General features: G+C 43.2%; 2 protein-coding genes across 5 annotated transcripts; one reads left to right on the top strand and one right to left on the bottom strand.

Annotated features, from left to right (window-relative positions):
* Positions 1-1,279: 1,279 nt before the first annotated feature.
* PKDREJ (polycystin family receptor for egg jelly) lies at positions 1,280-7,502 on the bottom strand. The gene has a single exon (XM_056507463.1). The coding sequence runs from the start codon at positions 7,500-7,502 to the stop codon at positions 1,542-1,544; it is 5,961 nt and encodes a 1,986-aa protein (XP_056363438.1). The 3' UTR covers positions 1,280-1,541.
* On the top strand, positions 7,407-25,994 carry TTC38 (tetratricopeptide repeat domain 38). 4 transcript variants are annotated; one of them, XM_056507733.1, is made up of 15 exons: positions 7,675-7,861; positions 9,393-9,521; positions 11,774-11,851; positions 12,301-12,382; positions 12,697-12,868; positions 13,804-13,977; positions 14,821-14,896; positions 15,985-16,104; positions 18,239-18,298; positions 19,340-19,378; positions 20,117-20,198; positions 21,069-21,234; positions 23,222-23,381; positions 23,662-23,735; positions 24,180-25,994. In XM_056507733.1, exons 5-15 carry the CDS (start codon positions 12,699-12,701, stop codon positions 24,271-24,273), a joined length of 1,215 nt encoding a protein of 404 aa, XP_056363708.1. In that variant the 5' UTR covers positions 7,675-7,861; positions 9,393-9,521; positions 11,774-11,851; positions 12,301-12,382; positions 12,697-12,698; the 3' UTR covers positions 24,274-25,994. The 4 variants fall into 4 exon arrangements, with proteins under 4 accessions (XP_056363689.1, XP_056363719.1, XP_056363708.1 ...); XM_056507723.1 differs by lacking the exon at positions 9,393-9,521 and adding an exon at positions 9,163-9,318; XM_056507714.1 differs by lacking the exon at positions 9,393-9,521 and having other exon boundaries at positions 7,407-7,861.
* Positions 25,995-26,570: the final 576 nt, after the last annotated feature.

Raw genomic sequence — 26,570 nt, 5'->3', positions numbered from 1 at the left:
CTTGACAAAACCTCGTCATTTTTGTAGTGACTCTGTTTGAGGATAGACACAAAGTGACACAAGGTATCACTACTGCTTTAATTCTAACAGCTTCTTTGCCCTTAATTTACACGGGAAGTTAAGTCTTGAGGAAAATATTTCTGGTATGGGATCCAGAAGCATGAAGGTCGTAAATTTTGTTTCTATAAAGCATGCCATTTCAGTTGTAAGAATATACATACATATCCCCACTAACTACCCGTGCACAGATCCACTTCTTTGGCTCCAAGGTGCCTGGAGTTGGAAGAAGTGGCCTCTAGCTCGGGAACCGTGCGTGTCTCCCGGCCGGCAGCTGCTCCCCGGCTCCGGGCTCCGCTCTTCTCCCTCCCCTGGCTCACGTTCCCCGCCCGGATCCCGGTTCTCCGCTCCGCTCCCCTTTGCCCCACAATTCCCGCTTCCCTCCGCCGTCGTTCCGGTTCCCAGCTCCCTCAGGCTCTCCCTAGGTCCTCGATTCCACCCTCACACGGAGCCCCCAGCTCCTTTCGCCCCCGTCTCCCGATCCCCGACCCCCTCCTCATCTCCCCTCCGCTCCCCTATTCCCGGCTCCTGTGTGTCTTTTCCCGCCCTCAACCCCCCTTTCGCGTTCTGTCTCTGCTCCTGTTTGCTCCCGATTCCCGCTTCCCGTCGGCTCCAGTTCCCCCCGGCGCCCACCTTCTACCCGGGGTTACCCCGTTCCGCTTTCCCCGTTCCCGTTCCGCTTTCCCCGTCCCCGTTCCGGTTCCCATTCCCCTTCCGCTTTCCCCGTTCCCGTTCCGCTTTCCCCGTCCCCGTTCCGGTTCCCGTTCCCCTTCCGCCTTCCCCGTTCCCGTTCCGCTTTCCCCGTCCCCGTTCCGGTTCCCGTTCCCCTTCCGCTTTCCCCGTCCCCGTTCCGGTTCCCGTTCCCGTTCCGGTTCCCGGTGCCCACCGAGCCACTTCCGGGCTCGCGCGCGGACGCCGCGGCTCCGGGGCCTCCCTGACAGGGGCCGGGGGCGCCGGGCGGCCGGCAGGGGGCGCTGTGCACCCGTGAACGCTCCTGCCTTCCCTCATTCCCTGCTCCGGCTTTGAGGGACACGCCGCGTCTCCAGCGTGTCCCCAGCTCCCGGGATGGACACTCAGGTGTCCCCAGCGTGCCCCCAGCCCTCGGATGGACACGCCGATGTTTCCAACCGTCAGGGTATTTTTTATTCTTACATCAGCATGTGCTCAGCCAGAGGTGAGCATCACCTCTGCGAGCTGGGCAGAGGAGTTGATACTGCCGTGAGAGACAAGGTCATGCTTAGCCACAGAACTTGGGTGGGAGTTTTTTGAAAGCAGCTTCTACTCAAGGACTGGCTGTAGTGGAAACTGTTGGCATTCTCAGTGGGATATGCAAAATTTAATGGCAGTGATAAAAAGACAAGGTGATGGATGACACCTTCAATGAAAATAAGTGTATTTACTTTAATTTTTGCCCTTCTTAGCATGTTTGCTTTCATTGTCTTCCAAAGGCTGATATTACTTGGTGCCTTTGACATCAGCAAATTTCAGGAAACTCTCTCAGCTTCTTCAGCCTTATTAATCTCCACACGCTTTTCCTGAGTTACCCATCTGATGTCCCCAAGGTATTTTGGGCGAATTGTGCTCATAGCTGAGAAAAGTAAGGATTTCAGAATTGAATGGAAAAATAAGTTCTCAAGAAAGGAGGTTCCAGATGCTATGAGCCACTCTCGGGAAGTCTGGTAGCCATAGGACAAACCATAGAGCACAATGAAGAAGGATGAGAGCACAGTTATGCTCAGAACCAGTCCCCAGGCCACACAGATACACCACCAGCACAGCACGGGCTCAGTGTCCGGGACCTTGCGAAGCTGCCTGATGGTAGCGCTTAGTCTCCTTGCTTTGGAAAAGATGCCCCATTCTGCCAAATTGAAACCTGACTTCTGGGAATTTTCATCCTTACGAGGAGAATCCACATTTACCGTCTGCTCGTCTGTGTCAATTACATTTGCATCTTTTTCAGATATTACGCATTTATTCCAATACCTAGAATCTACCTTTGGGTACATCTTAGTCACAACAGGAGGAGGATCCTTCTGGGAACACTTAAATAAGGCAATTATTAACATTTCCACGGGGAGGGTAAGCAAAGCACATTCAATTCCTACTGTTATTGATCTCAAATACCTAAGATATATTGGAGCTGCATCATCTTTTTCAGCATTAAAGAACATAATGTTAACAAGCAAGCTGAATAATATTACTGCTAAAAATGTAGACAACCTTTGGAACCTGGTGAAAGCCCCAGCGATGACAGGAGCAAAAATTGAGAGCCATAGATGGTATTCTGTCAGTCTCCTGTTAAAATTAATAAGAAAATAGTCCAATTTGGGTAGAGGTATCTCAGGATCTGTGACAGAAAATTTCCAGTCTCGTGAGGGATTGTTCTTGTCAAGGAAAATCCATTTTCTGCACAGAAAGAACCAGGCCTTCCTGGTGGACATGTCCTCAACTTCCGCTCTGCTTAAGAACCAGGTTGGCGATTTGTCCTCATCATTGAGCCTGACCCTGAAGGATCTAATATCTCCCAAGTTTTTCTTAGTAGTTACCAGAAAGCAATCAATGCTTCCCCGTTGGAAAGCTGGAGAAGGCTGGTGCCATAAACAACGGAATTTACTCCTGCCGTACTGGCCGATGAGCTGCACAAAGACCTCGACTGTGGTCCCAGCATTCCAGCGACTGCCTGTGTACAAAGTGACCAAAAAGCTCCCTTGATCAGAAGCCTCGTTGTCTGGCAGAACGATAATGTACTTGATCTCCTTCTCAGCCCTGTCTCTTCCTATAGCCCAGCAGCACAAAAACAAATAGATGGCAAAAATAGATAGCACTGTTATGAGGGTCAGTGGGTTTTTAGGTATGTCTGCTATCAGGTTTCTCCCCAGATCTACTGTGTTGGGAAGAACTACTACTTTGGCTGCCAGGAACTTGATGTTGCCTGATGGAAGAGATGGCAGACGCTGACGAGTCTTCTTGGAGTCACAGACACAATGTATCTTCTGCCAGTCGGTGAAGGAGCCAAGCCTGCATGTGTCTTTGTTCCACTGACTTTCAATCCCATCCAGATATAAGCAGCAGTCATTAAAAATGTATATGTCCACCAGTTTCCGGTTTGGGTACCTTAAGATATAGTGTGTCTTCAAGATAATAAAGATCTTCTGACTGTCTACGCCACTTTCCTGCACTATGATTGCCAGCAGGGACTGTGGGAGACAGACTATATAGGGACCTGTAACGCTACAGTCAGCAGTGGATGTCCCATTTCCACTTGCAACTGTTGGCATGTCATGAAAAGCAGTAAACGAGGCCACGGGCTGAGCATGAATGAGACTGGCACCTGTAAATACCAGCACCTTGAAAGTAACTTGTAATTCTGTCATGATCTGGAAGTATATGCTCGTGCCAGTTTTATTGACCTCAAAACTAAATCCTCCAATTGTATAAGTTTCTGTTTTATCAGGTCCCATTACTAAATTAAAAACTGTAACTCCACCTCTTCTGGCAAGAAAAACATCTGAGCTTTCAGGCGTCATTGGAATTAGATCCCCATTAAACGAACTCTCTGCCACTTTAAACCCCATGACCATTGATACAATATCTGATGTGTAACCTAACCAAGGGAATGGGCTCTCATAAAATTCAAAAGTGGCAGTGGCAACCACAGTATTTGGGCCCACTGGTGAACCATCTTCTTTCTCTTTCACTATTGGATAAAAGCAATTGCGGCAGGTGTATGTGGCAGGCAAATGATTTGTAATGTTCCAGGCTTCCTTTTTCTTCAGAGTGATATTCCAGTGATCTGTTTCTATTAGAGTTTCTATACCTTCAGGGACTTTTCCCAGGGAAACTACCTCTACTATACCTTCCATGATGGAGAAAACATGTTGCATTCCAGTTGCACTGACATTCTTGAGAAGCAGAAGATCAGCACTCAGGATGTTGGACAAGCATCTTAGTATTCCACTGGTCTGAATTTCTACTTCCTCAGACAAACGGGTCCTATACCTCTGTTTCAACAGAGCTCTTGTTATTTCTGTCAGTTTCCCAATGGCAAGGTCTTGTGACCTAACATTCATTTTCTCAACTGCATCTGTGACTTCAGAAAGAACAGCCACTACTTGGTTGATTTCCATGATGTTCCTTACTGAAATACTCAAGATTGTATTAACCACACTTCCCCGAAGCTGAGTCTGAGGGAGCTGGACAGTTGGTGTGTTTTTAACATAGTTTAAGAGTGAGGCTGCAAGATAAACCAAATAACCAGCTCTTATACGATCTTCAGTCTGCTGATTAGATGTTGACATGCTTAAACGGCTTGCTGAAGCCATCAGGTCGTGAAACACAGCTGAAAGGGATTGAGTTTTAAGTGGGTTCTTTATGAAGACACGTAAACTCCTCTGGGTAAATGCCCCCATGGAATCACGGACTTGAACATAAAGTGTCAAAGTCTGAGAGGCCTTTCCAGCTGGGAGAAAAGATGGAGGAGTTATAGGCTCATAACCAAAGTACAGAATTGGGCCAAATGTGTTTTCCGCCACAGAAGTTATTGGGGTAGTTTGGGGTACGTTGGAAGCTACTATCACTTTATATGTCAGAGGTGTATGGCTGTCATAAAATTTGCTACACCTAACAACAAATCTTGTCAGAAAGGCTATACCGTAGTGGGGCCTGATGCTACACCTGCCACCCTGAGGCGGAATATTTACTTCAAAGGTTGTTGTGGAGGATGTGCTCCTACCATCCCAGGTAGTTACCCTTAAGTGAAGTATGTAGGATGGATATTCAGGCTTTATGAAAGTCAGGGCACGTATAGACATGTAAGACCCAGACCTTCCTGTTGATGTTTTGGTATCCCAATCAAAATTAATTTCTTCAGAGGTGCTTGAAAAAAGGGACCAGTAATATATTGGCTTGTTGCCTGGTTTACAGTTTGAACATTTTCCAGATAAGGAAAATCTCTCTGTTGGAATTATACTTCTACCACAGTTTTCAAGGCATCTCATCCTCAGAATGAGTGGAGGGCCAGGATCCACCTCTACAATTTGATCAGCATAAGCCTTCCTTCTGCCCTTTTGAATCACCAGGCGAAAGTAGTATAAGGTGCTTCCTGGGAGGGATTCTGGTAGTATTTTTTGAATGGGACCTGAGGGTGTTATCCATCTCAAATCCTTCTGGAATGGATGGCATCTGTTTTTCAGGCTGAATTTCATGGCTTTATAGTCTGCCGAGTCTTTAGTGCAGTACCAAGTAAATATCAGTTGTCCTTCCTGTGAATCAGGATCAGAAGAATCAGAGCCATCAAGAGTCCAGCTCTCAGAAAAACCCACTGTGCGGACTGAGCCTCCTGAAATATTTGCCAACAGATCAGCTCTCTCAATCTGAACATAAATCCAATCATAGGCCTTGAGGACTGTTGAGGTCATAATTGGGACTACATCAACAGTGAAATAAAACAGATACAACCCGTAATCTAAAGTATTACTGGGAACAGTTAAATGTATCATTTTTACACCAAACATTGCAGAAGTGTTTACTGGATGTGACCAGTCTGGCTCAGTTTTCGTGTCCTTAGCAGGATAGACACGCCATAAAGAGTTGATAGATATGCCAATGTGACAGTCTACGTTCAACTTGACAAAGAGGAAAAATTCGAATGCCTTTTTCCTGTACAAGATAATGGATTTGGGATCAGGTCTCTGAATCCAACACCTCGTTATCTTACATTCTTTTTTCTCACAAACCGCTGGTGCTTCTACAGTTTTTGCAGTATGGTTGCTGAACCTGACACTTAGAAGAGCTGGTGTAGGTGCACTGCTGGTGCAGTTCACTTTTGCCACAAACCCCGTGTATTTCTCTGCATCGAAGGGTAAAGCAGAACGACGGACAAAACGCACGGCATTTTTTACGTGGTTGTTGTATGTGTACATGCTACTCTGGACAACATGGTCTTTTTTTGTGCCAAAAAGCTGCAGATAGAAGGTCCACTCACACTGTAACATCGGATGCTGTGTGGGGATAAACCACACTAAATAACTAAAGTTCTGCAGAAAAGAAGGACGGCCACTGCTGAAAACATGGATGTCAAGGTCTCTTTCTGCCAGTGACCTAACCAAAGCCTTCTTCTGATTCAAATAAAGGTATATTTTGAACTTGTACCACTGTAAGGCCAGAAACTCTATAGTGAGTAAGTAGGAGAGCTCCTTATATTGGTAGAACACAGTGTGTGTATTAGGGCCATCTGTGGAGAAAGTGCTGTTGTTGTCTTTAGACGTGTAAAACGTTCCCTGGTTGTACCTGAAAATGTAAGCGCTGCCGTTGGTCTTCCCTGGATATAGGTTGACATGGATGGGAGTCTCTTTGCCAGCAGTTAAGCTCAGGGTACCATTGAGCAGGTGCAGTTCCCCTGCCAATTCCTCAAACCTCTTTCCATCAACATGGAAGTAAACGCTGGCCACCACTATCTCATCCAAGCTCTGAGACATAGAAGTGGCACAGAAGTTGCTCGACAGTGTAAATGAACTGTAGGAGCAGAGCCAACCTCCTACAGCCTGTGTATCCACCAGTCTGTAGGCAAGTGTACTCAGGGTAAGGGGCTGAAGCCACCAGGATAAGCTGAGGGGCTGCTGAGGAACACTAAGGAGCTTGGAGCTGATACTGAGGACACGCACCAAGTCACGCTCCACCTTGAGAGAGAGGTTGAAGCTCATGTGAGGCATCTGCTCAATACTGACCAAAGCAACGTGGATCCCAGGGTGCCCGTAGCACACAGTCAAGCTGTAGCTGTAGTAGGTGGCACAGGTCTGTTGCAACTCAACTGTTGGGTAGACAGCAGGCGATGTTGTGTCCTGGTGCTCACTGCTGGGAAGGAGAAGGGTCGAGGGCACACCTCTCTGGCTGCTGAAGCGGTACTGCCAGCCGGCACTCTTGAGGCGTGCACACCAGCCCAGCTCCACCGGCTGCCACACTCGGATGACGTGTGTCTGCGGCCAAAGCACGAACAGCCGCATATCCTGCGTCGAGATCTCGACGCTCACGTTGTGGTGAAAGCACTCGGGTGCAGCGCAGGAGGCAGACGAGCACTGCACTGTAAGAAGGCTGGAGGCCCCGGGTGAGGGAGCTTGTCCTGTCTGCAGCACCACCTGGCCTGACCAGCGTGAGATGTTCCTCACGGTGACCGAGTTCAGGTACCAGAGGCAGCAAGGTGGGGATGGTGGCTGCCCTTCCTCCCCCTCTACCTCCGGCCCTGTTCCAGGGGCGGGCTGGTAATGCAGGGTCAAGGTGCTGTTCCACAGGCACGACACTCTGTGTTCGTTGTCCTGCCGCTGGAAGACTTGGCCGTGAGGGCCCGGGCAGCTGACCCGCAGGGGTGACGGCTGGAGACGGACAGGGGACGCGGCCAAGCCGCGGCGGCAGCAGGAGAGCAGCTGCACAAGAAGCAGGAGAGCGGCCATCGCGGCCAGAGGGGACGGGGCGGAGGACCCGCGGCCTGCTGGGCGCTGCTCGTTGGGATGGCCCAACGGCTGGGACGGCAGCCCGAGGGCACCGGAGCCTCCTCCGGAGGGCTGCTGGTGAGAACACTATTTAACCTGGAGACACCGCGGGCCGGAGGTGGGTCCGGAAGAAGGAACAAAGATTTGGGGGCAAATAATGGCCACCGAACTCCCGCGGGCGTCCCTGCGAGGCGGCGCGGAAGCTCCGCGCATACCCACCGCCCGCCGCTCGCGCCCGTGGCGGCCCCGCCCCCGCTCTCCTTGGAGCTGCGGAGCGGCGGGATTGCAGTGGGACCATGGCTGCGCTGAGGGACTGCAAGGTGAGGGCAGGGCGGAAGGGCTGCGAGGGGACGGCTGCTGAGGTGCTGAGCCAGCCAGGCTTGGTCCTGCCCGTGCCCGGCGCTCAGGAGCGGCGTGTGGCCTCCGAGGGGGTTCCGGGGCTGCCGACGGGCTTTGGGCTGCGGCGGGCGCGGAGCTGAGCCGGGCTCGCTGTGGCTACAGCTCACCCTCATACACTGGGGTGGATTTCGGAGCAGGGAAGCTGCTGCTGGGATCTTCTACTGGGGAAGCAGACCCGTGTCTGAGAATGTCTGGGTCCTGTCCCCAGCGCAGGGGTCCCGCGGCACCCACCCGTCCTTTCCGTGGGCCTCGGAGGTGGTCGGGCCTTCAAAGTCAGCTTCGGGTCACAGGGTGCGACCCACAGGAGGTGCTTACTGATTAAGTAATTTGCATGCTGTCTTTCCGATGAACTCCGTTTATGGTTGTGTTTTGGTTAATTAAGGCAGTGGCAGGTTAAAACAAAGTCTTGAAGATTGCGTGTGACAGAGCTCTGGGGACGCAAGGCATTCAAGAAGTGCCAGCTGCAGCCCACAGAGAGCACAATTCTCAGAGCCAGCTAAGATTAAATACAAGTAAACAGTCACCAAGATCTCATGACTGAACTCTAATCTTAGAGCAGGGGAAAGGGCAAGGCTTTGGTCTCAGCAAGAAGCAGTGAGAAGAGCAAAGGCCATGACTCTCCAATACAAAAGGCATCACAGAGAAGACTCTCCTGGAGTTAGAGGGTTGTGGGAGTTCAGTCTAAGAGAAGCCAAAGGCAGCCTCTGTGGGAAGGGGAACTGGTAACTGCCTTACAAACTCTTGAGGCTGATTTTTGCCCACTCATACTCCCTCCTGGATTTCTTCAGTCACAGTCTGATACCTCACTAGAGAGAAACCCCAGAACCTGATTGTCCCAAATAGTCTGGGCAGTGCTGCTTTTCTGTGATTCCAGTAGTTCTTTAGTTCTCAGTTGGAAATGAGAGGTTAGGTTTGGAGCACATCTTTTACATCTCTCAGGAGCCAGCAGCTGCTGTGGGATGGTTCTTCCCTGTAGCCCATTGTCCTGATGAGCTAGTACTGGCCCAGAGTAGTGGCATCCCTGATGTGACAGTCTTGCTGCCATTCAACTGTTGCCAGAGGGGAGTCTTCCAGTGAGGAATCAGTCAGGTGGGCTGTAGCCATAGCAGAACAGAGGCTTTCCAGAGTTGCTGGAAATAGCACATACCTCAGCTCGATCAGCAGTGTCCTTAGGGAGGGATGCAAGCCCATTTTCAAATAACCCTTGTTTCCTTTGAATTAGCATCAAATCCCCTCAGAATGGGACATAATTTTCTGCTTGGCAAGCACCTCAAGCTGTTGTGTGAAACAGACAGTGATGCAGAGACCTGCTCCATGCGAAGCTTCTTTTTGATAACTGATGCTGAGAGTGGCTCCTGGCCTACTTTGCAGATAGCCTGTAAATAGCAAGCCTAACCTTGCTACCTGCTTGACTTTTCTCTTTATTCTTTCTCTGGATGATAAATGACACAGAGAATAAAAATCTTCAGCTTCCCCAAGGTTGCTGAGTAGAGCTTAAAGACTAACTGGCAAAAAAATATGAAGGGGTTTAAAGGTATGCACCCAGGATTATAAACGTGGCTGGAACCAGAGGAGAAACAGGTAAGAAGGACTACAGTGGTTTTTTTTGCAAGTTATGTAACACAGAAACATGCCCAAAGAAAAAGTTCACAAAAGGTCGCCTTTAATATCAAAGCATTCAGTGAATATGACTACCAGAGACTCCTTTTTATGACTCCCCTGGACTGTAAAAGAACCTCCAGTAGGAGGAATATGCATTGAAATTCATTATAGGAATTAGTTCTGTATATTAGGTAAGAAGCACGTATTAATGAATATGTATGGCTATGATGGATGAAGACCTTTTTGCACAGAACAAGGAAAGTTTGTCCTGTTCAGATAAGGAATGTCTGCTTTCTAGTGCTTCAGATTGTGCTAGGAAGTTTATTCCAGCCAATTTCAGTATATAGTGTGAATTGTATATGTGGTTATAGTATGAACTGCAAAGAAAATGTAACTTTAGATTCAGGTCTAGTCTTTCAGGCATGTAATGTGAAGACTCAATTGCTTTAGCTGTTGGAATGTGAGCCTTTAATCACAGTGGGAAAGCTTTAGGATATATGAATAAAGTTGTCTTTGCCTGGTTATTTAAAAATTTTGACAGATTTTTATAGCTAGGAAGTGCTTTAAAATGTAAAATGAGAAGAGCTGAATTCTTGCAGCATCAGGAAGGACTAAGCCTCCATTTGGAGAAGTCAGAACTAGCTTTCCGCAGGTCTGTTTTTATAATATCCCCTAAGTTCTGTATACTGCATTGAAGTAACACTGAAGTGACTGGGGCAGCTTCTCAAATGAACTGTGCTCATTTGCCAGCAGCCAGCCAGAAGACGTTGTGCCTTAGTCATGTTATGTTACTAGAAACTATGGCAGCCCAATTCTGTTTTGCTTTTTAGCTTTATCCATTTCCCATGTTCTTATTTTCAGTTGGTTAACTCCAGAAACTTAGTGGATTTGCTCTGCCAGGTTGTTTGGTCTGCAGGCTGATTCATAAGAACATTGTTATTTATACAGATTTATAGATTATAGGGGAACAGGGTTTTATTTTACCATGTCTCCACACGAGGTGTTCCTGTAGCAGAGGAACTCACCAACAGCTGTAATGAATTCAGAATGACACTGTCACCGTGAGCTGGGCTGTCGGGATTTTTGGCTCTCTTTGAAAAGAGCTGAGCAATTATTAGTTGCTGTGAAGTTGTTTATTGTAAAGGCACATCAGTCTCAAAAGGCAGAAGGTCCTAAGTGTTAAAAGTCCATGCTAAAAGCTTTCAGCATAGAGTCCCAAATAGGAGTCCTGCTTAGAAATAGAAGCAGCTCTTCAGTGCAAGGCCCTGAGAAGGCCAAAGTCACAGCCTAGTACAGAGTCCTGAGCAGAGACAGAGGCTGTGGGCTGGTGTATATAGAGTCTTGGGAAGCAGATGCTCCCAAGAGCATCTTCTTCTTCTGTTCTTTTTCTTCCTCTTCTTCATGTGGTGGTAGTGATGATGATGATGGTGCAGGAAGAGAGAGCTCTCACTCCAGTACACAGATTCTTATTTACAAATTACCCAATGAGCTAAAACCATGAATCTGAAGCATTTCTTCTTAACCTATTAGAATTCTAGTTTCTTAATACGAAAGTTTGCGTATAATCTACGCATATGGTCTATCTGTTATATCTGAAAAATGCAAGCAAAATTCTTACTATATTTTTATTATGTCTAAAACTATGTTTTGGAGCTCTCACTGCGACTTGTTTTTAAGACATGTTTTCTACACTGATATCTTAGACTATGTTTTTCAGTTCTTACTGAAATTTGTTTTTAAGACCTCTACACTCATGTCTTGGGCTTTTACTTTTTAAGGTACTTAAAACATATTCTTACTTAAACTTACTTATTTACTTATCTAAAACTTAATCTTACACCTCTATTTCACATATGTGTAGCTTAATATACTTCAATCCATCCAAAGGTTTTAATTCAAACCTTGCATTTTGATCTCTCTCTGAGTTCCTCAGAGAGACCTCTGTTTTTCACACTCCAACATGGGCAACCCATTAAGATCTTCTGGTACACTTGGTAATTATTGGCTTCTTTAGTCTCACTACTGGCTCCAACTAATTGAGTCTTAGATGTAACTACAACTGAAAAAAAGGTTTGTTTCTGCCTCACGCTGTCCTTCCAACTTTTCTTTTTGAAAGTGCACAGCTGATGAAAATATCAGAACAGCATCAGTTTGAGCATCTGTCCATGTTCCTGGAAGATGAGGGTGTAAAAGGAGCGTGTTTGTGTTTTCTTTGTTTGTTTGTTGTGCAGGCCTGGCAGGATGCTGGACTTGTCCTGTCCACGACCAGCAATGAAGCCTGTAAGCTCTTCGATGCTGTGCTGACACAGGTATGATCAAACTGTGCAAGAAAATGTGATTTAAAGGGACTCATGCATGAAACACTCTTTTCTGTAGCTGATATTTAAATTTATCACCTGGGAGAGCCTCAAAACCAAGCCACCACAGGAGTTCAGCCTTTAGCTGGCAGCAGGAAACCCTTTTGAGCAGATGGCTGTGCCAGATGCTGCAGCTGTGGTGAAAATCTCAGCCAGTGTGCTCATTCCACTTGATACGAACAAATCAGCCAGTTGACAAAAACCTCATAGATATCCAGGGTAATTGGTTCTGCTGGTGACTGAATTATATTAAACCCCAGTTTTTCTACTTCACTAGACCTACCTGAGTGCAACATTTGTCTTCTAGTCATTTGCCTTGCTTTTGAATTGTGTCTGTGAGAACAAAAAGAAGTCCAGTATCATAGAGGACGTCTCGACCTCTTGCTCTGTCTCTCTTACAGTATGCAACTTGGACCAATAATGAGAGCCTTGGAGGTATTGACGGATGTCTCTCCAAGCTAAAGGCAGCAGATCCAAACTTTAGTGAGTATAACCTTTGATTCTGAGCATGGAAAGCCCTGGGTTAATGCCTGTTGTCTTGGCATTTAACTGACTTTGTTTATTGATAGAATTCTGTAAAACTTCCTCAAAATCTAAAGCAGGCAGAATGCTTTTGTGTGGTGTTTTTTTCTTTTTATTTCACAAAATGTTTGAGTAGCTTTCATGGAAACCTGAGAACTTCAGGCTTGGGAGACTTCCTGTGTGTCTACAAGTCAGCAAATGCTCAGCTCTTCTGGTGTTTTGTGGAGCTGAAGGCTCTGCTGTGAGCTCAGCTGGTGCTGTGCTGTTTTCTGCAGCAATGGGACATGTCATTGCCAATGGCTTGGAGCTGATTGGCACTGGAAGGACTGTGAGACTTGACAAGGAGCTGGACAGTGCCGTGAGAGCCATGGTGGCACTTTCCAAGTCACAGCCACTGACAGAGCGGGAGAGGCTTCATGTGTCAGCATTGGATGTGTTTGCCAGGGGGTAAGTCCTCTGTCACCCTGCTCAAGGGACTGTGAAGAGTTTCTTTGTCTACTGCAGACAGAAATGAAAGTTGGCAGTAGTGGTGTGTGATGTTAGCTGACATCTAGCAAAGGATCGGGGTGACATGTCACAGATTGTCCCTGAATTTCTCTCTTCATCCTAAGTGCCGTGCCTAGCTGGTGAGCAGCACTGTAGGAGGCAAAGTGCTATATTGCCACCACTTCCTAGCATTAAGCACTCGAAGTTTTAAATTTGCCACAAATCCATCAGTAGGTTTAGAGCTAGGAAATGAAGTTTTTGGCTACAGTAGGGTCCAGACTCAGATGCACAGAAGGAAAGTTACAGACTTCTCTCTCTTGCCTCCCTATGTCAAAACCTATTTCCGCTGTAAAACAGGGGATTAGAGTGTCATGTGCTGTAGAGGCTCACTGCTTCATTCCATATGATAGATCTATATGAAGTGTAGAACATACAGGGTAATGATTCACTTTCATTATTTGTTTGCCAAACAAATGGGTGAGCATGGATTTGCCTTACATCTCAGCAAAGGAAATGAGGAAGCTACTGAAGCCCTGCTACCGGGTTTGATTCCCACTAAAGGAGAGGGTAGGTGTCTTTGTACATACGAAGTTTCATTAATTATGGTGGGTCCCTGTAGGAACTATTCAGCCCTGCAGGAAAATTTTTAGATTTATAGTGTAAGCTTGTTTCATTTTTCTTGTGTGTTGCAGTGATTTAGTGTAACCCAATACAATTTCCTTCATAAGATTTCTCAGAAGGTGCCAAATGAAGATAATCCCATTATTAACTTAGAAAAGACTAAGTAATTCCTTCAAGGAAAAGAATAAGTAATTTGATGCTGAATTTTCTATTTTTTCAGTAGGGGCAGGCATGTGTGCATTCTTTCAGTGATGGAAATAATTTTTTATTTCTAGCCAACTTCCAAAAGCTTGTGATCTATGGGAGCAGATTTTGCAGAACCACCCAACTGACCTGCTAGCCCTCAAATTTTCCCATGACACTTATTTCTACCTGGGATATCAACGTCAGATGCGAGATTCTGTTGCCCGTGTTTATCCTTTCTGGACACGCGATGTTCCACTGAGCAGGTGGGTCATGTTTCACTTAGAAATTGCTCTTTATCTGGTGTGCATGGACTACATGGTTTGTAAGTTCAGACTTGCAAGTTGAGGATCTTTTGGAAACAGTCATGTTGACAAAAATCTAGAGTCTAGAAGTTAATAGAATTTGACCACACATAGAATGTGTCTTCAGTATCCCTCTTGACACTGTTGTTGAGGGATTTTTTCTTAAGTGAGTTGTGTCTCTCTGCTGTCAAATATAGCACATAATGTATAACACACAGGATAAAATCATGTCCTCACCCAGGGCAGTGGCAAAATTTCTTCATTTCTACCAAAAAAAAATACTATTCATCTTGATCTACTAAATAAATCAGGTGCACATAACAGCCTTACTTTTCCTTTATGTTGGGCATTTATGGCTTAATGAGGATGATTTACAACCAGTTTTAAAGGGCCACTTCATGTAAAAATACCCTCCTGTGGTTTTGTGAGCACTGAGGAAAATGTAAAGATGGCCTTTGAGATGCTCAGATAGCTTTGGTGACAGTAGTCTCACTTCTAGCCTGTTAATTCTGCATCTTGCAACTGTTACGGAGATTAGCAGCTGGTTCTAGGAGGCAGGTGGTTGCATCTCATCCAGAGATGGAGATGTCTGTTCTGATGTGTGTCTTATCAGTGTTTGCCATGCTGGTGTCTCAGGGTCACTAATTTCCTCAGAATTAGCTTAGCAGTCCTGTGAGTTTGAACCCTTGTAAATTGCACTGCAAGAACTTTTTTGAGTCAAATGCTCTTTCTAGTATGTTTTTTCAGTCCTGGATTAAACCTAGTTATAAATGGATGATGTGCTCTTTTTCCCCTTTTTGTTAGCTATGTGAAGGGCTACTACTCTTTTGGACTCGTGGAAACAAATCTTTTTGACCGTGCTGAGAAAGTTGCCCATGAGGTAAAGTGCCTGCTGTTGGTGCTAAAAGGCCTGAGAATTCTCAGACAGGGTGCTGGTTTCTGCCCGTTATTATTCAAACTAGCAAAGAGATACAGCTCAACATGGAAATGCTCAAAGAGCTTTGTGAGACTTTTTGATGACTATTCTTGCATTCCTGCCCCACCAAGGCAGTTTCACTGGACTGTATTCACCTGCTTATGAGCATGTCCTGTCAGGTGGGGTCAGAACACCCTATAAAATCCATATGTCATCCCATCTGCTGCTTCCCACATGTATAATTGGCTGCTTACTCCTATTAAAGAATGTTGGATTGTTTGGATGTACTCTGTTCTTGACAACCAGTCCTGCATGGCCTCCCGTTCCCATTTTTTTCCTTGATGCTTGTTCCTGGATTATTGAACAATTAACTGTAACAATGTTACTGGGGATCAGTATTTGCCAGCCTGTTTCCTTTCTATGAAGATAGTAATTATAATTGACTTTCTCCAGTCCTCAGGATTATCCCTGTCCTCCAGGAGTCTCAGACACAATTAATCTCTAATGGATGTTCTTGACAAAACTTCTATTACATCAAGTTGCTGAAAGTGACAATAGAGACTAAATGCTAGAACTTAACCTTTACTAGGTTTATGACTAATTTTACAAAATGCCAAAAGCCTAGTGGGAATTGGAAGTGGGAAGGAAGAGGAATTGGCTGACTCCGAGCTGACCATTTTTTGGAAAAGAAATAGTTATCTGCAATGCACTCTATCATGGAATATACTGTGCCTGTGCCTGCAGTTCTTTCATTGATGAATGTCTGTGAAATAGATGTCATTTCACAGTCATCATCAAAGCCTGCATTTTAAAAGTGTTTTGCAGGTGTTATTTCCCTGCAGCAGAAGCTGGGAAGTGAAGTCAGCCAAGAAACATTCTCTTCCTTTTCTGTCCAAATCAGACTTCTGGGCTGTGGTTAGTTGGAGTGGTACAAGGATGTATTTAAAATGCAGCAAGTAAAAAGTAGTCTCTTGTCTCTAGATAAGCAATGATAAATGTCTGTATTTCCAAGTTTGTAAGGCTCATTGTGTTTTCCTGTTTTTCACTTGTAGGCTTTGGCCATAAATCAGACAGATGCATGGTCTGTCCATACTATAGCTCATGTAAATGAAATGAAAGCAGAGGTGGAGAAAGGATTAAAATTCATGAAGGAAACGGAAAAGAACTGGAAGGTAAACATTTTTGGGGCATCCCTGAAAAAGCTCCTTTTAGGTTTTCTTTAATTCCTGCAGCCAAGTTCTTGAGTCCTCTGCCTGCAATTCCTTCCTATCTGCAGACCTGTTACAATCAATGCAGAGTTTGCATGTTAGAGGAAATCCTCCTTTGAGGTGCTGCTACTCTCTATGCAGCTTTTAAGCAAGAGGCAGGAAGAAGTGACATGTTATGAGGCACATGGCTGTCCTTATTTGTAATCTGTTTTGTGGTTATAAAAGTGAAGTGACCACTGATTCTTTCACAAGCTTTTTACTTAGGCTGAGGTAAGCACTGACAGTCCCTTGAAGGACCTGGATAAATCTCCTCATGGTACCGAAGATGAGGTGGGAAATGACACAGTCAAATCAACTGTTTCAAAACACTAAAATATTTGCTTCTGGATGGGGAGAGGATTTTAAGAGCAACTGTAAAGAAAAGAGAAATTATTCTCTTATCTTTTTTTAGTGTACTAATTACTTTCTAGTGTATCAGTTACCTTATATATCCAATATGTTTGATACCATGTTTCAGACTATTGAACAGGTTAATTAGTCTGTCATGCAGTCCTTTGCTGTAAATTAAGTTTCATTTTGTGTTTGACAGCTTTTACCCAGTGATTAAGTCTGTTATATTCAGAGTTGAGGGCTGTGAGGTTTGCCTTTGCTGGAACACACAAGAGTCTATTTTAGAGTCATCTGAGCTGACTATTCCACCTCACCCAAAGAACAGGACCAGATAGTCAAACTAGACAGGCTGTTTTTGTGCTTGTTTTATGTTTTAAGTTAAGCATTCAGATACTGGACTTGGAAGTGCAGACAGAAAACTCTTGCATGAAGTTCACACCTGTCACTTCCCAGAAAGCATTTTGTCTTTTAATAAGTTAGTTTTAATGAAACAGTGATGTGATGTAGGGGGTTTGGATGATACCTTAAAAACCCCAGTCAGTGACTTTTGGATCGATTTTTTTTTAACTCTTGCTGCTTAAAATAGTTGCACATCTGTGTAATTCATACTCTTTATCCGAATAAAATCAAGTGCAAGCCCCCCATCTCTCTAGCAATTTAATCTTTTTCAGAGCTCAAATTTAGCAGCAGGGAAAGTATTTTGCTTTATTTAGTCAGGTAATTCCATGATCTTATTTCTATGACATTTGGAATGGCAGTATGATATTCAAGTATTTGTATCAAGCACGTAACTGCTTCTCTTGCTTGAGTTTGTTTTGTGATCTAATATTAAACAAGCAGAGATTACCAGTATGTTTAACTTAGCACTGTAAGGCCCTGACATTTAGTTGAACCTTTACCTTTGTACTTCCTGAAAGTGGTCATTACAGTTGTCAGTATAACAATAAAGATTATTTTTTCCACTTATGAGAACAGTAAGTGTTACTACAGAACTGGGACAAAGTGGGAGGAGAGGGGTGAACCTTTCTGGTATTTTAATTTTTACCAAAGGATTATGGAACTACATTTGTCTAATTTTAATGCATTCACAAAAATGAACTCCAATTGCCTTGAACTGCAGTCTAGGGAAGAGTATTTGAAGTTCAGGTGGCAACTGGAAAGGACAGTGTGAAATTGGTGCAGTCCAGCAAAAATTCATCTCACCTGATGAGCTGCCAGTGTGTTTAGCATCTCTTGCAGCTTCTGTAGCCTGTAGTAAAACTTGTTTAAAAAGTTATTCTTCTTTGTCTGAGGTAGGTTCTAGATGGCTGGGACAAATGGCCTTCATAAGGCATCCATATCCTCCTCTCTCCACTACTTCAGATGAGATGCCTAAATTTTAGTTGAGACAAATCTTACTCTTATTGATGTGGATTAATTTTTTTAAAGTATGCTGAAGAAAGGTGAATTTTGAGGCATCCAAGTGAAATTCTTATCTGGAAAATTGTGTGGGGGAAACCTTGGGTTTGAGGTGTTGCCCCGAATAGCTGCAAGGACAAGTGTACCAAATGAGGTGTCCTGGCAGCTGATTTAATTTTCTTGTCTCTTTTGTGTCTCCTGAAGTACTCAGTTTTGCTGAAGGAGGAAACAGAAACCTGACTAGATAACTTGAAAAGAGAAGTTATTTTGTAAATATATAAATATATATTTTTTTTAATTTTCTTTCCAGAGCAGTGATATGCTTGCTTGCCATAATTACTGGCACTGGGCTTTATACTACATTGAAAAGGTATGAGGTATTTTCATACATTTCATATATTTCATTTATGATCCAGATAAGTTATCTAAAGCTCTTTAAAAGGCAGAATTAACATTTACTGGGGGGTTTTGTCAGCTATTTAAAGGGATGTTTTTATAAAATAGCACAATGCTTCATTTACGAAGTGGCATAGTACTTTAATACTGCTATTTTGAGAATTTTAATTGTATTGGTCAAAAGTTTCGGTATCTTTCTAAGAATATCGAAATATTGCTGTGAGGTTATTGCATGTTTGCAGATCCAATAGTCTCACTAATTACATTTAGCACAATAGCAGGATGAACTTAGATCTCTAAATTTGAGACAAAAATTAACAAAATTGTTTAAAAATTCAGTACTCATTTTCAGGCCCAAAAATTTGCTGACTATAGAAAAAGAGGCCATAAACTCTAAATTGGGTTACCAGTGCTATTAATTATTGTTACTAATTCTTACTTTTGAAAACCTTTAAAAGTGGTTGTAATTTTACTCAGCCTGTCAGAATTTCCTTGGATTTAATGCATATCACTTGTGGGGTTCAGCTTAATAGGTACATAAATGTGGCATTCTTGAGAAGGCAGCATCCTTTGCCCAGAAAGCAAAGTAACATAAAAGGAACATAATTCTCAACAGGAGTCCGATAGTTTATTTATTTTGCCACTTCCTATCTACATAACTTTTTTGAAGGCTACTTAAAACTGGTTTTTTTTTCCATCTCTTTGCATGCACCATGAGATTCACTGGTTTTTGAAAAATCTCTGAAAGGAACATTAGAATGAGAGACAATACCTCATGTTTCTCCTTCTTGCTTAACTTGTGCCAGTACTGGTACTTATTTTTAGATCATTTTGCCTGTTAAATCCAGGCTTTTCTACTTTGAATACCTCAAAGTTTCTTTGAATTGGTTTGTTTTGATCAGGCAATCCTGAAGAGCTGTTATTATGTCTGTTAATGTGTTTGTCTCTGGTTGCTGCCAGTCTCTGCTGGTTGCTATGTCTGCACGTTAACCACAGTCCTCCTTTGTTTTTACAGGGTGAATATGAAGCTGCTTTGACAATTTATGACAAGCATGTGAGTAGGGGCCTTTTTTTCTTTACTGAGATCATGCCAAATCACATGTGCTTTCTTCCTTCTGTGTGAGATTGAAACCTATCACAGTATGTGATGTGTGTATAAATATTGTTTACATCTGTTATTACAGTCTTTTGGGGAAACAACTTCTCAGCAGTTCTGGGGAAAATGCCCCCAGGACTTGAGTGTTACATAATCTGAGTGCTTCAAAGAGCTACAGTGGTACTGATTTCCATTTTGTTCATGTTTCTTATTCATACCTTTCAAAGGATGTAAATTAATTTTCTTATAAAGTCAAGTCACCTTTACAAAGAACTAGTTTTGCATGCTGGATTTCAAACCAACCTTGGTAAATAAGCAGTATCAAATTAGATAACATTGCACATCTTTGTAAGGATTTTAAAAATACTGCAAGTATTAAGAAAGCTGCTGGGCAGATTTCTATCTACTAACATAGATCAAATGAAGTAATATTTATGGCACAATTTTGGAAAAAATAAAATACCATGGTGATTCTCCATATTTACTGAGAAAAACAACACATGAAAAGCCAAAAAAGTTTCTTTCATTGCAAATTCCTGTACTCAAGAAAGATGCAATTAGGACTACTACAAAACAAGTAATTTTGAATTAATAGAAGTATAAAATTAATTTAGTACTGTGAAAATAAGTTTGATAATATGAGGAAGTTTCCACTAGCACATGACTTGGCCAGCCTATGAATATTTGTGATTACAGATTGCTCCTCAGACCCTAACAAGTGGAAGCATCCTGGATATTGTTGATAACAGTTCAATTCTCTACAGACTTCATCTGGAAGGTAGGATATCCTCTAGCCATTCTTTTTTATAACTTTCCCTTCCCCTGCCATTCATGTTGGGGAAGTACTTTAACGTAATTACACAGCAGGCTCAAGTGTTTCAAAAGAAACTTGAGGAAAGCATTAGTGTAAAATTCCTAGTAATGTCCATAAGCTTTATTCTTGCCAAGAGCTTCCATTTTCCATGCCAGTGTGGCATAGCAATCAGCTCCAGCTAGCATAGGTCACTACTTCTTTGAAAAATGCACTTCTATTGTCCCTAGAGGTCTGAGGCTGAGCAATTAAGTGCATAAGCCTCTAAAAACCCATAGCATTTTCTGGATGCAAATTTCTAGTTAGAGCCTTTTTTTCTGTTTTGATCCTGATTGAAATAGTCAGTATGGACATAACCCCTTCTGGCTTTTTGTACTTTCCTAACTCAGTGGCATTTCCCCTTTTTATGTCAGTGTTTATACACTGGGGTTCATGGCAGGGGACATGATTTGCAGGCAGTATGTCACACTGTTCTGCTAAAACACTAATGATGTATTGGGGTTTTTATTAAATCCATCTTCTCACTCTGTCTTGTGATTGCTACAGATGGCTCGTGGTGAGCAGCACCTCCAAGACATTATGAGCAATCTCATAACAAAGCCAGAAGCTCACACAATACAGACTAAAATAATACCTTTAAATTCCTGACAGTCAAGAATCTCTTGGCCCAGATAAGGCAGGCTGGCTGAGCATTATTGCTGCATTAATTTTGCCACATCAGGAAACACTCTTTTGAGTTCAGTAGGAATGCTTTTTATGCTGAGTGGCTGAAAGTACATTGCAAAGTCATACTTCTGCATATGGCAATGTTATTGAGAGAAGTATTTTTACTCTTAGGCGTAAAGCTTGGGGACAGGTGGAATGATCTGCTTGGGGTTACGAAGAAGCACACCAAGGATCACATTCTTCTGTTCAATGATGTGCACTTCTTGATGTCTTTTCTTGGAGCCAAAGACCACAAAACTACTGAGGAGCTTTTAACAACTCTGCAGGAACTTGCCAGGTAAGCAAGGAATTCCTGCACTGGGTTCAGTGAATAGCCCTCTCAACTTGAGAGCAATGATGTCTCTGGCTTGCTGAAGCTCCAACATGCTACTCTCTGCCTTAGCATGTCATTGGGACACATCTAGTTTAAGCAGGGCAACATCCAGTTAGGAGATCCATATTGTTATTTATTTATTGAGTTAATGTCTGGAGAGGTTTCTCATCTTGTTGAGCAAAAATCTTTTGTGTTTGAGGTCATGGACACCACCTGAGCAGTTGTTGTCTGTTTCCTTTTAGTGGGTCACACTAAGCTGTGTTACAGACAAGGAGTAAAGTATGTTAATAAGAGCATTCTACAAGATATGTCAGCTGTCTGTGGTGGATATTTTCTGCTCTGGTTTAAAAGCTTAATAACAGAACGTTAATTGGTAGTGATATTATAATGGCTACTCTTTAATGTGTTGTTAGGTCCATCTGCAGGAAATTAGGTTTGAAGTACTACTAAAGTAATAATCTAGAATATTTCACTTTCAAATTAAATTATTTGAAAAAGTTGAATATATAAGTACTACATTTAAAAAAATAGGGTTTTGTGTTCCCTTAGGTATTAAATGACTGTGAGTTGCCTTGGGTTTTTTTGAAGAGGTTGATACAGATATAGATATAGATATGGATATATAGATGTATATATATATATAAATTAAATTTCTTCCCCCACTACACCCTTTTTGCCCGCTATTTAAACAACTGTTGCTTCCTTTGCCTTTAAAAAAAGGAAGGAGAACCTGAAATTGTCACTTTTTTTCCCTGATGACATGTAGTTTCAAGGAATACTGTAATTTTTAAGAATACTTATCAAAAGAAATAATTTTCAAAGCAAGCTTAAGTACGTCTCATTTAACTAAAGTAGAAAACGGAAAATCTATTTTGTTATCTATCCTATTATTTATATAAGTATGTCAGTATATAGAAAGTACGGAAAACTGCCCACCACGGGTTTTAATGAACATGTGTTCAAATATGCTACTTATTCTTTCACCCAGTGCTTCCTTTCATCTTCTTCCAGCCTTAATAATATATGTGTACATTTTTAGCTGTAGTTTGAAATATTATAAAGCTTAATTTCATTATTTGAGAAAGCAGGCTGTGAGCTGAAGGAGCTATATTAATGATTGGATTAATTTACATCTGTCACAAATATGTAATATATAAATGATACCCCAGAGGTGTTTTGAGTATGTTAAGAAAGCAGTGATACAACCTGGACACAAACATCATCCCATCTGGCATTGCACCGGTATTTTTCCCTGGCCTTAGCCATGGAAATTTGCTGGGAATTTGTCCCAGCATGGGTGTCCCATGGCGCTCCCTGGTGGTTGGTGTCACAGCTCCTTTCCATGGATATGCTGGACATAACGTGTAAATGAGGAATTGTTCCATCATTTTCATCACTGGCTGTCTCAAGTTGCTTCAGATGAACATCTGTTATGCACTTTTATCTTTATAGGATTCCACAGTTTATTTAAGGAATGATAAGCACACAGGGCAGTGTTGCCTACTGGAAAATGAAGGCTGGCCCAGAGAAAGAAAGAGGAAGTTTTGTAATGCTGACTTGAGAAGGAGCTGGTTCGCAAGGTCATGACTGGGAGCTGTGTGCAAGGACTGGTGGCCACATGTGGCCAGACAGAGGACGAGCACTAGGATGTTCTGGTGGGGTCAGCAGAAAAGAAATGGCACTTTTCTTACTGTCCTAGCCCAAACTGTTTATTGCAGAGGTAGGGAGGGTTGGGTCTGTGCCTTTTGTGGGTCTATTCAGGAAAATAAAAACTGATTGCTGGATGAGTAACAAAAAGGTGACAGTAGCATAACCACACCAAAAGAAGTGACCAAAGTCAAGTACCTGAAACACCAGGCTTCATATAGTTAAAAAAAAACCTGTCTGCAGGCAGTGGCAGTGGCTATTTATGATTTGGCATATGAAAGTTAACCACTTTTTCATTCTACAGAGCACCTCATGAAGACCACCAGCTTTCCCTGGCTCCTAGTTTGGGGCTGCCACTGTGCCAGGCCTTTGTAGAGTTTGAAAATGGGAATTGTGACAAAGCTGTAGACCTGCTGTACCCAATCCGTTATGAACTCGTCCAAGTGGGAGGCAGTGATGCTCAGGTAAAGGAGATCCAGAAAAGACTTTCTGATGTGACTTTATCTCCTTTCAATAGCCGCATTAAGCACTTACCTCATCAACAGCACTTCTGTGTTAGACAGTGAAAAGCTGAATGTGTGACTGAATTCTGTTTGCAAACACTTACTAGCAGGGTTAGCTGTTTATTTTTAATGTTGATATGTTTCCTTCTTGTGAATTTAACAGTTCGGTAACCGAGGCATTGTAACCAGCAATACATTATAAATTACTTATTAGTTTGTATTTTGCTGACTTTTTTTTCAGAGAGATGTTTTCAGCCTGTTATTGATTCATGCTGCTTTAAATTCTAAATCAAAGGCCAAACGAAACCTTGCAAAGTGAGTATTTCCCCTGAAAAATAATTGTGGAAGTAGCACTGTTGCTAAAAGTAAGAAGTAATGAATATATTCAAACCAATAAATTTAAGGCTAAAATTATATGCATTTGTGTTAAATGTATCAACATTTAACCAGGATAAAAAGCACAATAGCTTCCAATTCCAGAAGTCTGCTCTTGCAGCCTGAATGGATGATCTATGTATGTCCAAGGGTAGTTGATTTTCAGATGATTCTGTGTTCAAATATATCCTGTTGACCATGTGTGTTATGGACTGCTAAACTTCTGTGAACTGCTGCAACTCCAGTCAGTGCCACTGCTGACACCTGCTTTGCTGGGAAGTCAGAGGTGTGCTCTGCCACGTGGGCTTGTCCCAGCACAGCCTGTTTGGCAGAACAGTGCATGTTTATCACCCACTCCTCACCCTCCTGCTTCTCCTTTCACAGGTGTCTCCTGCATGAACGTGATGTGATGAGACCAAAGTCACCAATGACTGAGCGGCTGATCAGGAAGGCAGCAGCCGTGCATTCCATGGCATAGGGCTTTCCTCCAGCTTCAGCTGGAAGAGCCAGGAGCTTTCCACAAAGTCTGGGTGCAGGGAGTACAGGGGCACTGTGAAGGAATTTGGGGAGGTACTCAAGGTAAAAAGATCTGAGAATAATTTCCTTAAAAAAAAAGACAGAACTGTTGCATTTTTGGGGGTTGTGTCTTAGATGATTCCACAAGAAGAAAACTTACTGATAATGCACAGCTTTCTGGAGCATCCCAAAGGCACTACTGCTCTACTATGTTTTCCTGAACGTTCCCTTTGACCCTGATTATACACAGTGCAGTAACAGTGCCTGGATTTCAGTCTTTCTTTGGCTCAGTTTGTTACTTGGCCTACATGTAAAGTAAATTGCACAGGAGCTTTTAAATAAAGCTAATAGGAAGGTTTGGGGCCAGAGCCAATACAGGCATGAACTGAATTCCATGTCGAGGTTCCAGCCTGTTCAGGCAGGAGTCACAGATCTGTCTGTATTCTTTACAGGATCTCTTTACAGGTATACATTTTTAAACTCCATCTCATAAAATTTTTCCTTTTAATTTAGCACAGCAGAGCTTTCTGGCATTATTGGGTGAATGAAACCAGACAAGAATAATGTCTATTTTGACATGAGTGCTCCCTCAGCACTTTTAAATCTTTCAGAAAATCTGGATTTCAGCTGAACAGTACCATCTCTGAAGGGCATGCTGGACTGGGTCTTTGTGCTTCCCTGAGCTTTTGGATAGTAAGGCCTTACTACCATCTCACTCCAGAGAGTCCTTGCAAGTTGGGGTTTAAACCAGGGTTAAAGCACATACTTCAGAGAGGTGAAGACCAGGAAGGAGTTCCATGGAAAGAGGGCTCAGGGGGACAGACACAGTTCTGTCCCAGTGCATGTGATGGGACAAACTTCGGTTCTGCAAGTCAGGCACAACGTGAGCCACGGACCTCGAGGGAGCTCTGGTGCCTCTGGATTCCTGCAGCATCCCAGAGCTAATACATTGTCTTGCAATAGCATTCCAGAAATCACTAATGAAGGAGAATATTTCACACTGAAACTGAACTCATGCCTCCTCTTCTGGAATAGAAATACCAAATTCTACAACTGCCAAAGCTCTGGCATTGCTTCCACATCTGTAAGCTCTCCTGGCCTCACAGGCCTGCCCCTCCTTCCTGTCCAGCTCAAGCTCTTCCCCATGTCTCACAGCAGCCTTGTCCTACAGTTTCCTTTTGACCTAAGAAAGCACTTCTAAGCTGGCCCTGCACTGCCCCAGAGTTCCTGCATTGTGGAACAAGAGGTAGAAGTGTTTTGCTGACATCTTTCTTTACCCCTGAGGTAGAAACAGCTTATTTTTAAAACAATAATAATGAAACCACAAAAGGGATGGTGTTCCTTGCCTTCAGGTCTTCTGATTTATAAGCGTGCTGCTCTTCAGCTTCATCACTGCTTGTCTGTTCAGCCATGGTGGGGATGACTCACTTGGGACAGGTTACACTGGATTTTTACTATTATTTTTAGTAAGTGCACTTCAAGCAATGACTTCGGACAGGTAATTTTTTACTCGAGGAATGTAACACCTTGTATAAGGGAACAAAAGCTTGAGAAAGCTCTGGCTAGCTATGCAGGGTGTAATCAATGTAATCAATGACAGCTCTACTTTCAATAGAACATGATTGATTATTTTGTCTGCATTGCCTTAATAAATTCAAAGATGATCTTTGTTGAGCAAACAAGTGTATGACTTCTTTGCATGTGTGAAGCTTTTAAATGTGTTATTCAGTCAAATTTCGTAGACCTGTAACAGTGAGCACTCACTTTGTTTCCATCACAGTGGCCAGAAGCATCCAGCAGTGTGAGAGCAGCAGCATCTGTGCTCGCACAGGGTCACAGCTCAAGCGTGGCACAGGGGTTTTCCTTGATGCCAGTTAGGAAGAGACTGAGGTGCCACAAGGTGGGAGAACTGGCACCCTCCCCATACAGGCCTACCTTTTCCCTCGCAGGAGTTGGGGTTTCTACAGGTGCCTGAATTCAGATTCTTTAAAAATTACTCATCTGCATATTAAAGAAATAAATCCTTAGAAGGTCTCAATAGCTCACTACTTCAAGATTTAAAACTAGCAGTTCTGCCTCACTTAATTCTTTCACCTTTTCTAGGGACTTCATCAACTGCTCAGAGCAGCTGTTTAATTACATTAAATCTAACCAAACTACCCCACCACTTTAATATTAAACATCTCCCAGTTAGGAAGTTAATTTACAGAAATACTCTCCCTGAATCATGCTATTCTCTCCTTATTAATTAGCTAAGCA

The sequence above is a fragment of the Oenanthe melanoleuca genome, chromosome 1A, assembly GCF_029582105.1.
Source record: "Oenanthe melanoleuca isolate GR-GAL-2019-014 chromosome 1A, OMel1.0, whole genome shotgun sequence".
Taxonomy (NCBI): Eukaryota; Metazoa; Chordata; class Aves; order Passeriformes; family Muscicapidae; genus Oenanthe; species Oenanthe melanoleuca.
Note: the sequence above shows the minus strand (reverse complement) of the source record. Positions and strands in the feature narration are given on the sequence as shown.

What these genes read in the sequence shown, in the direction of transcription:
- PKDREJ (XM_056507463.1), bottom strand. Translation starts at nt 7,502, where the DNA reads ATGGCCGCTCTCCTGCTTCTTGTGCAGCTGCTCTCCTGCTGCCGCCGC.
- TTC38 (XM_056507744.1), top strand. Translation starts at nt 7,560, where the DNA reads ATGGCCCAACGGCTGGGACGGCAGCCCGAGGGCACCGGAGCCTCCTCC. An exon ending in ACTCTGCAGGAACTTGCCAG is followed by an intron (nt 21,235 to 23,221) that starts GTAAGCAAGGAA and finishes TTCATTCTACAG; the next exon opens with AGCACCTCATGAAGACCACC. An exon ending in TGGGAGGCAGTGATGCTCAG is followed by an intron (nt 23,382 to 23,661) that starts GTAAAGGAGATC and finishes CTTTTTTTTCAG; the next exon opens with AGAGATGTTTTCAGCCTGTT.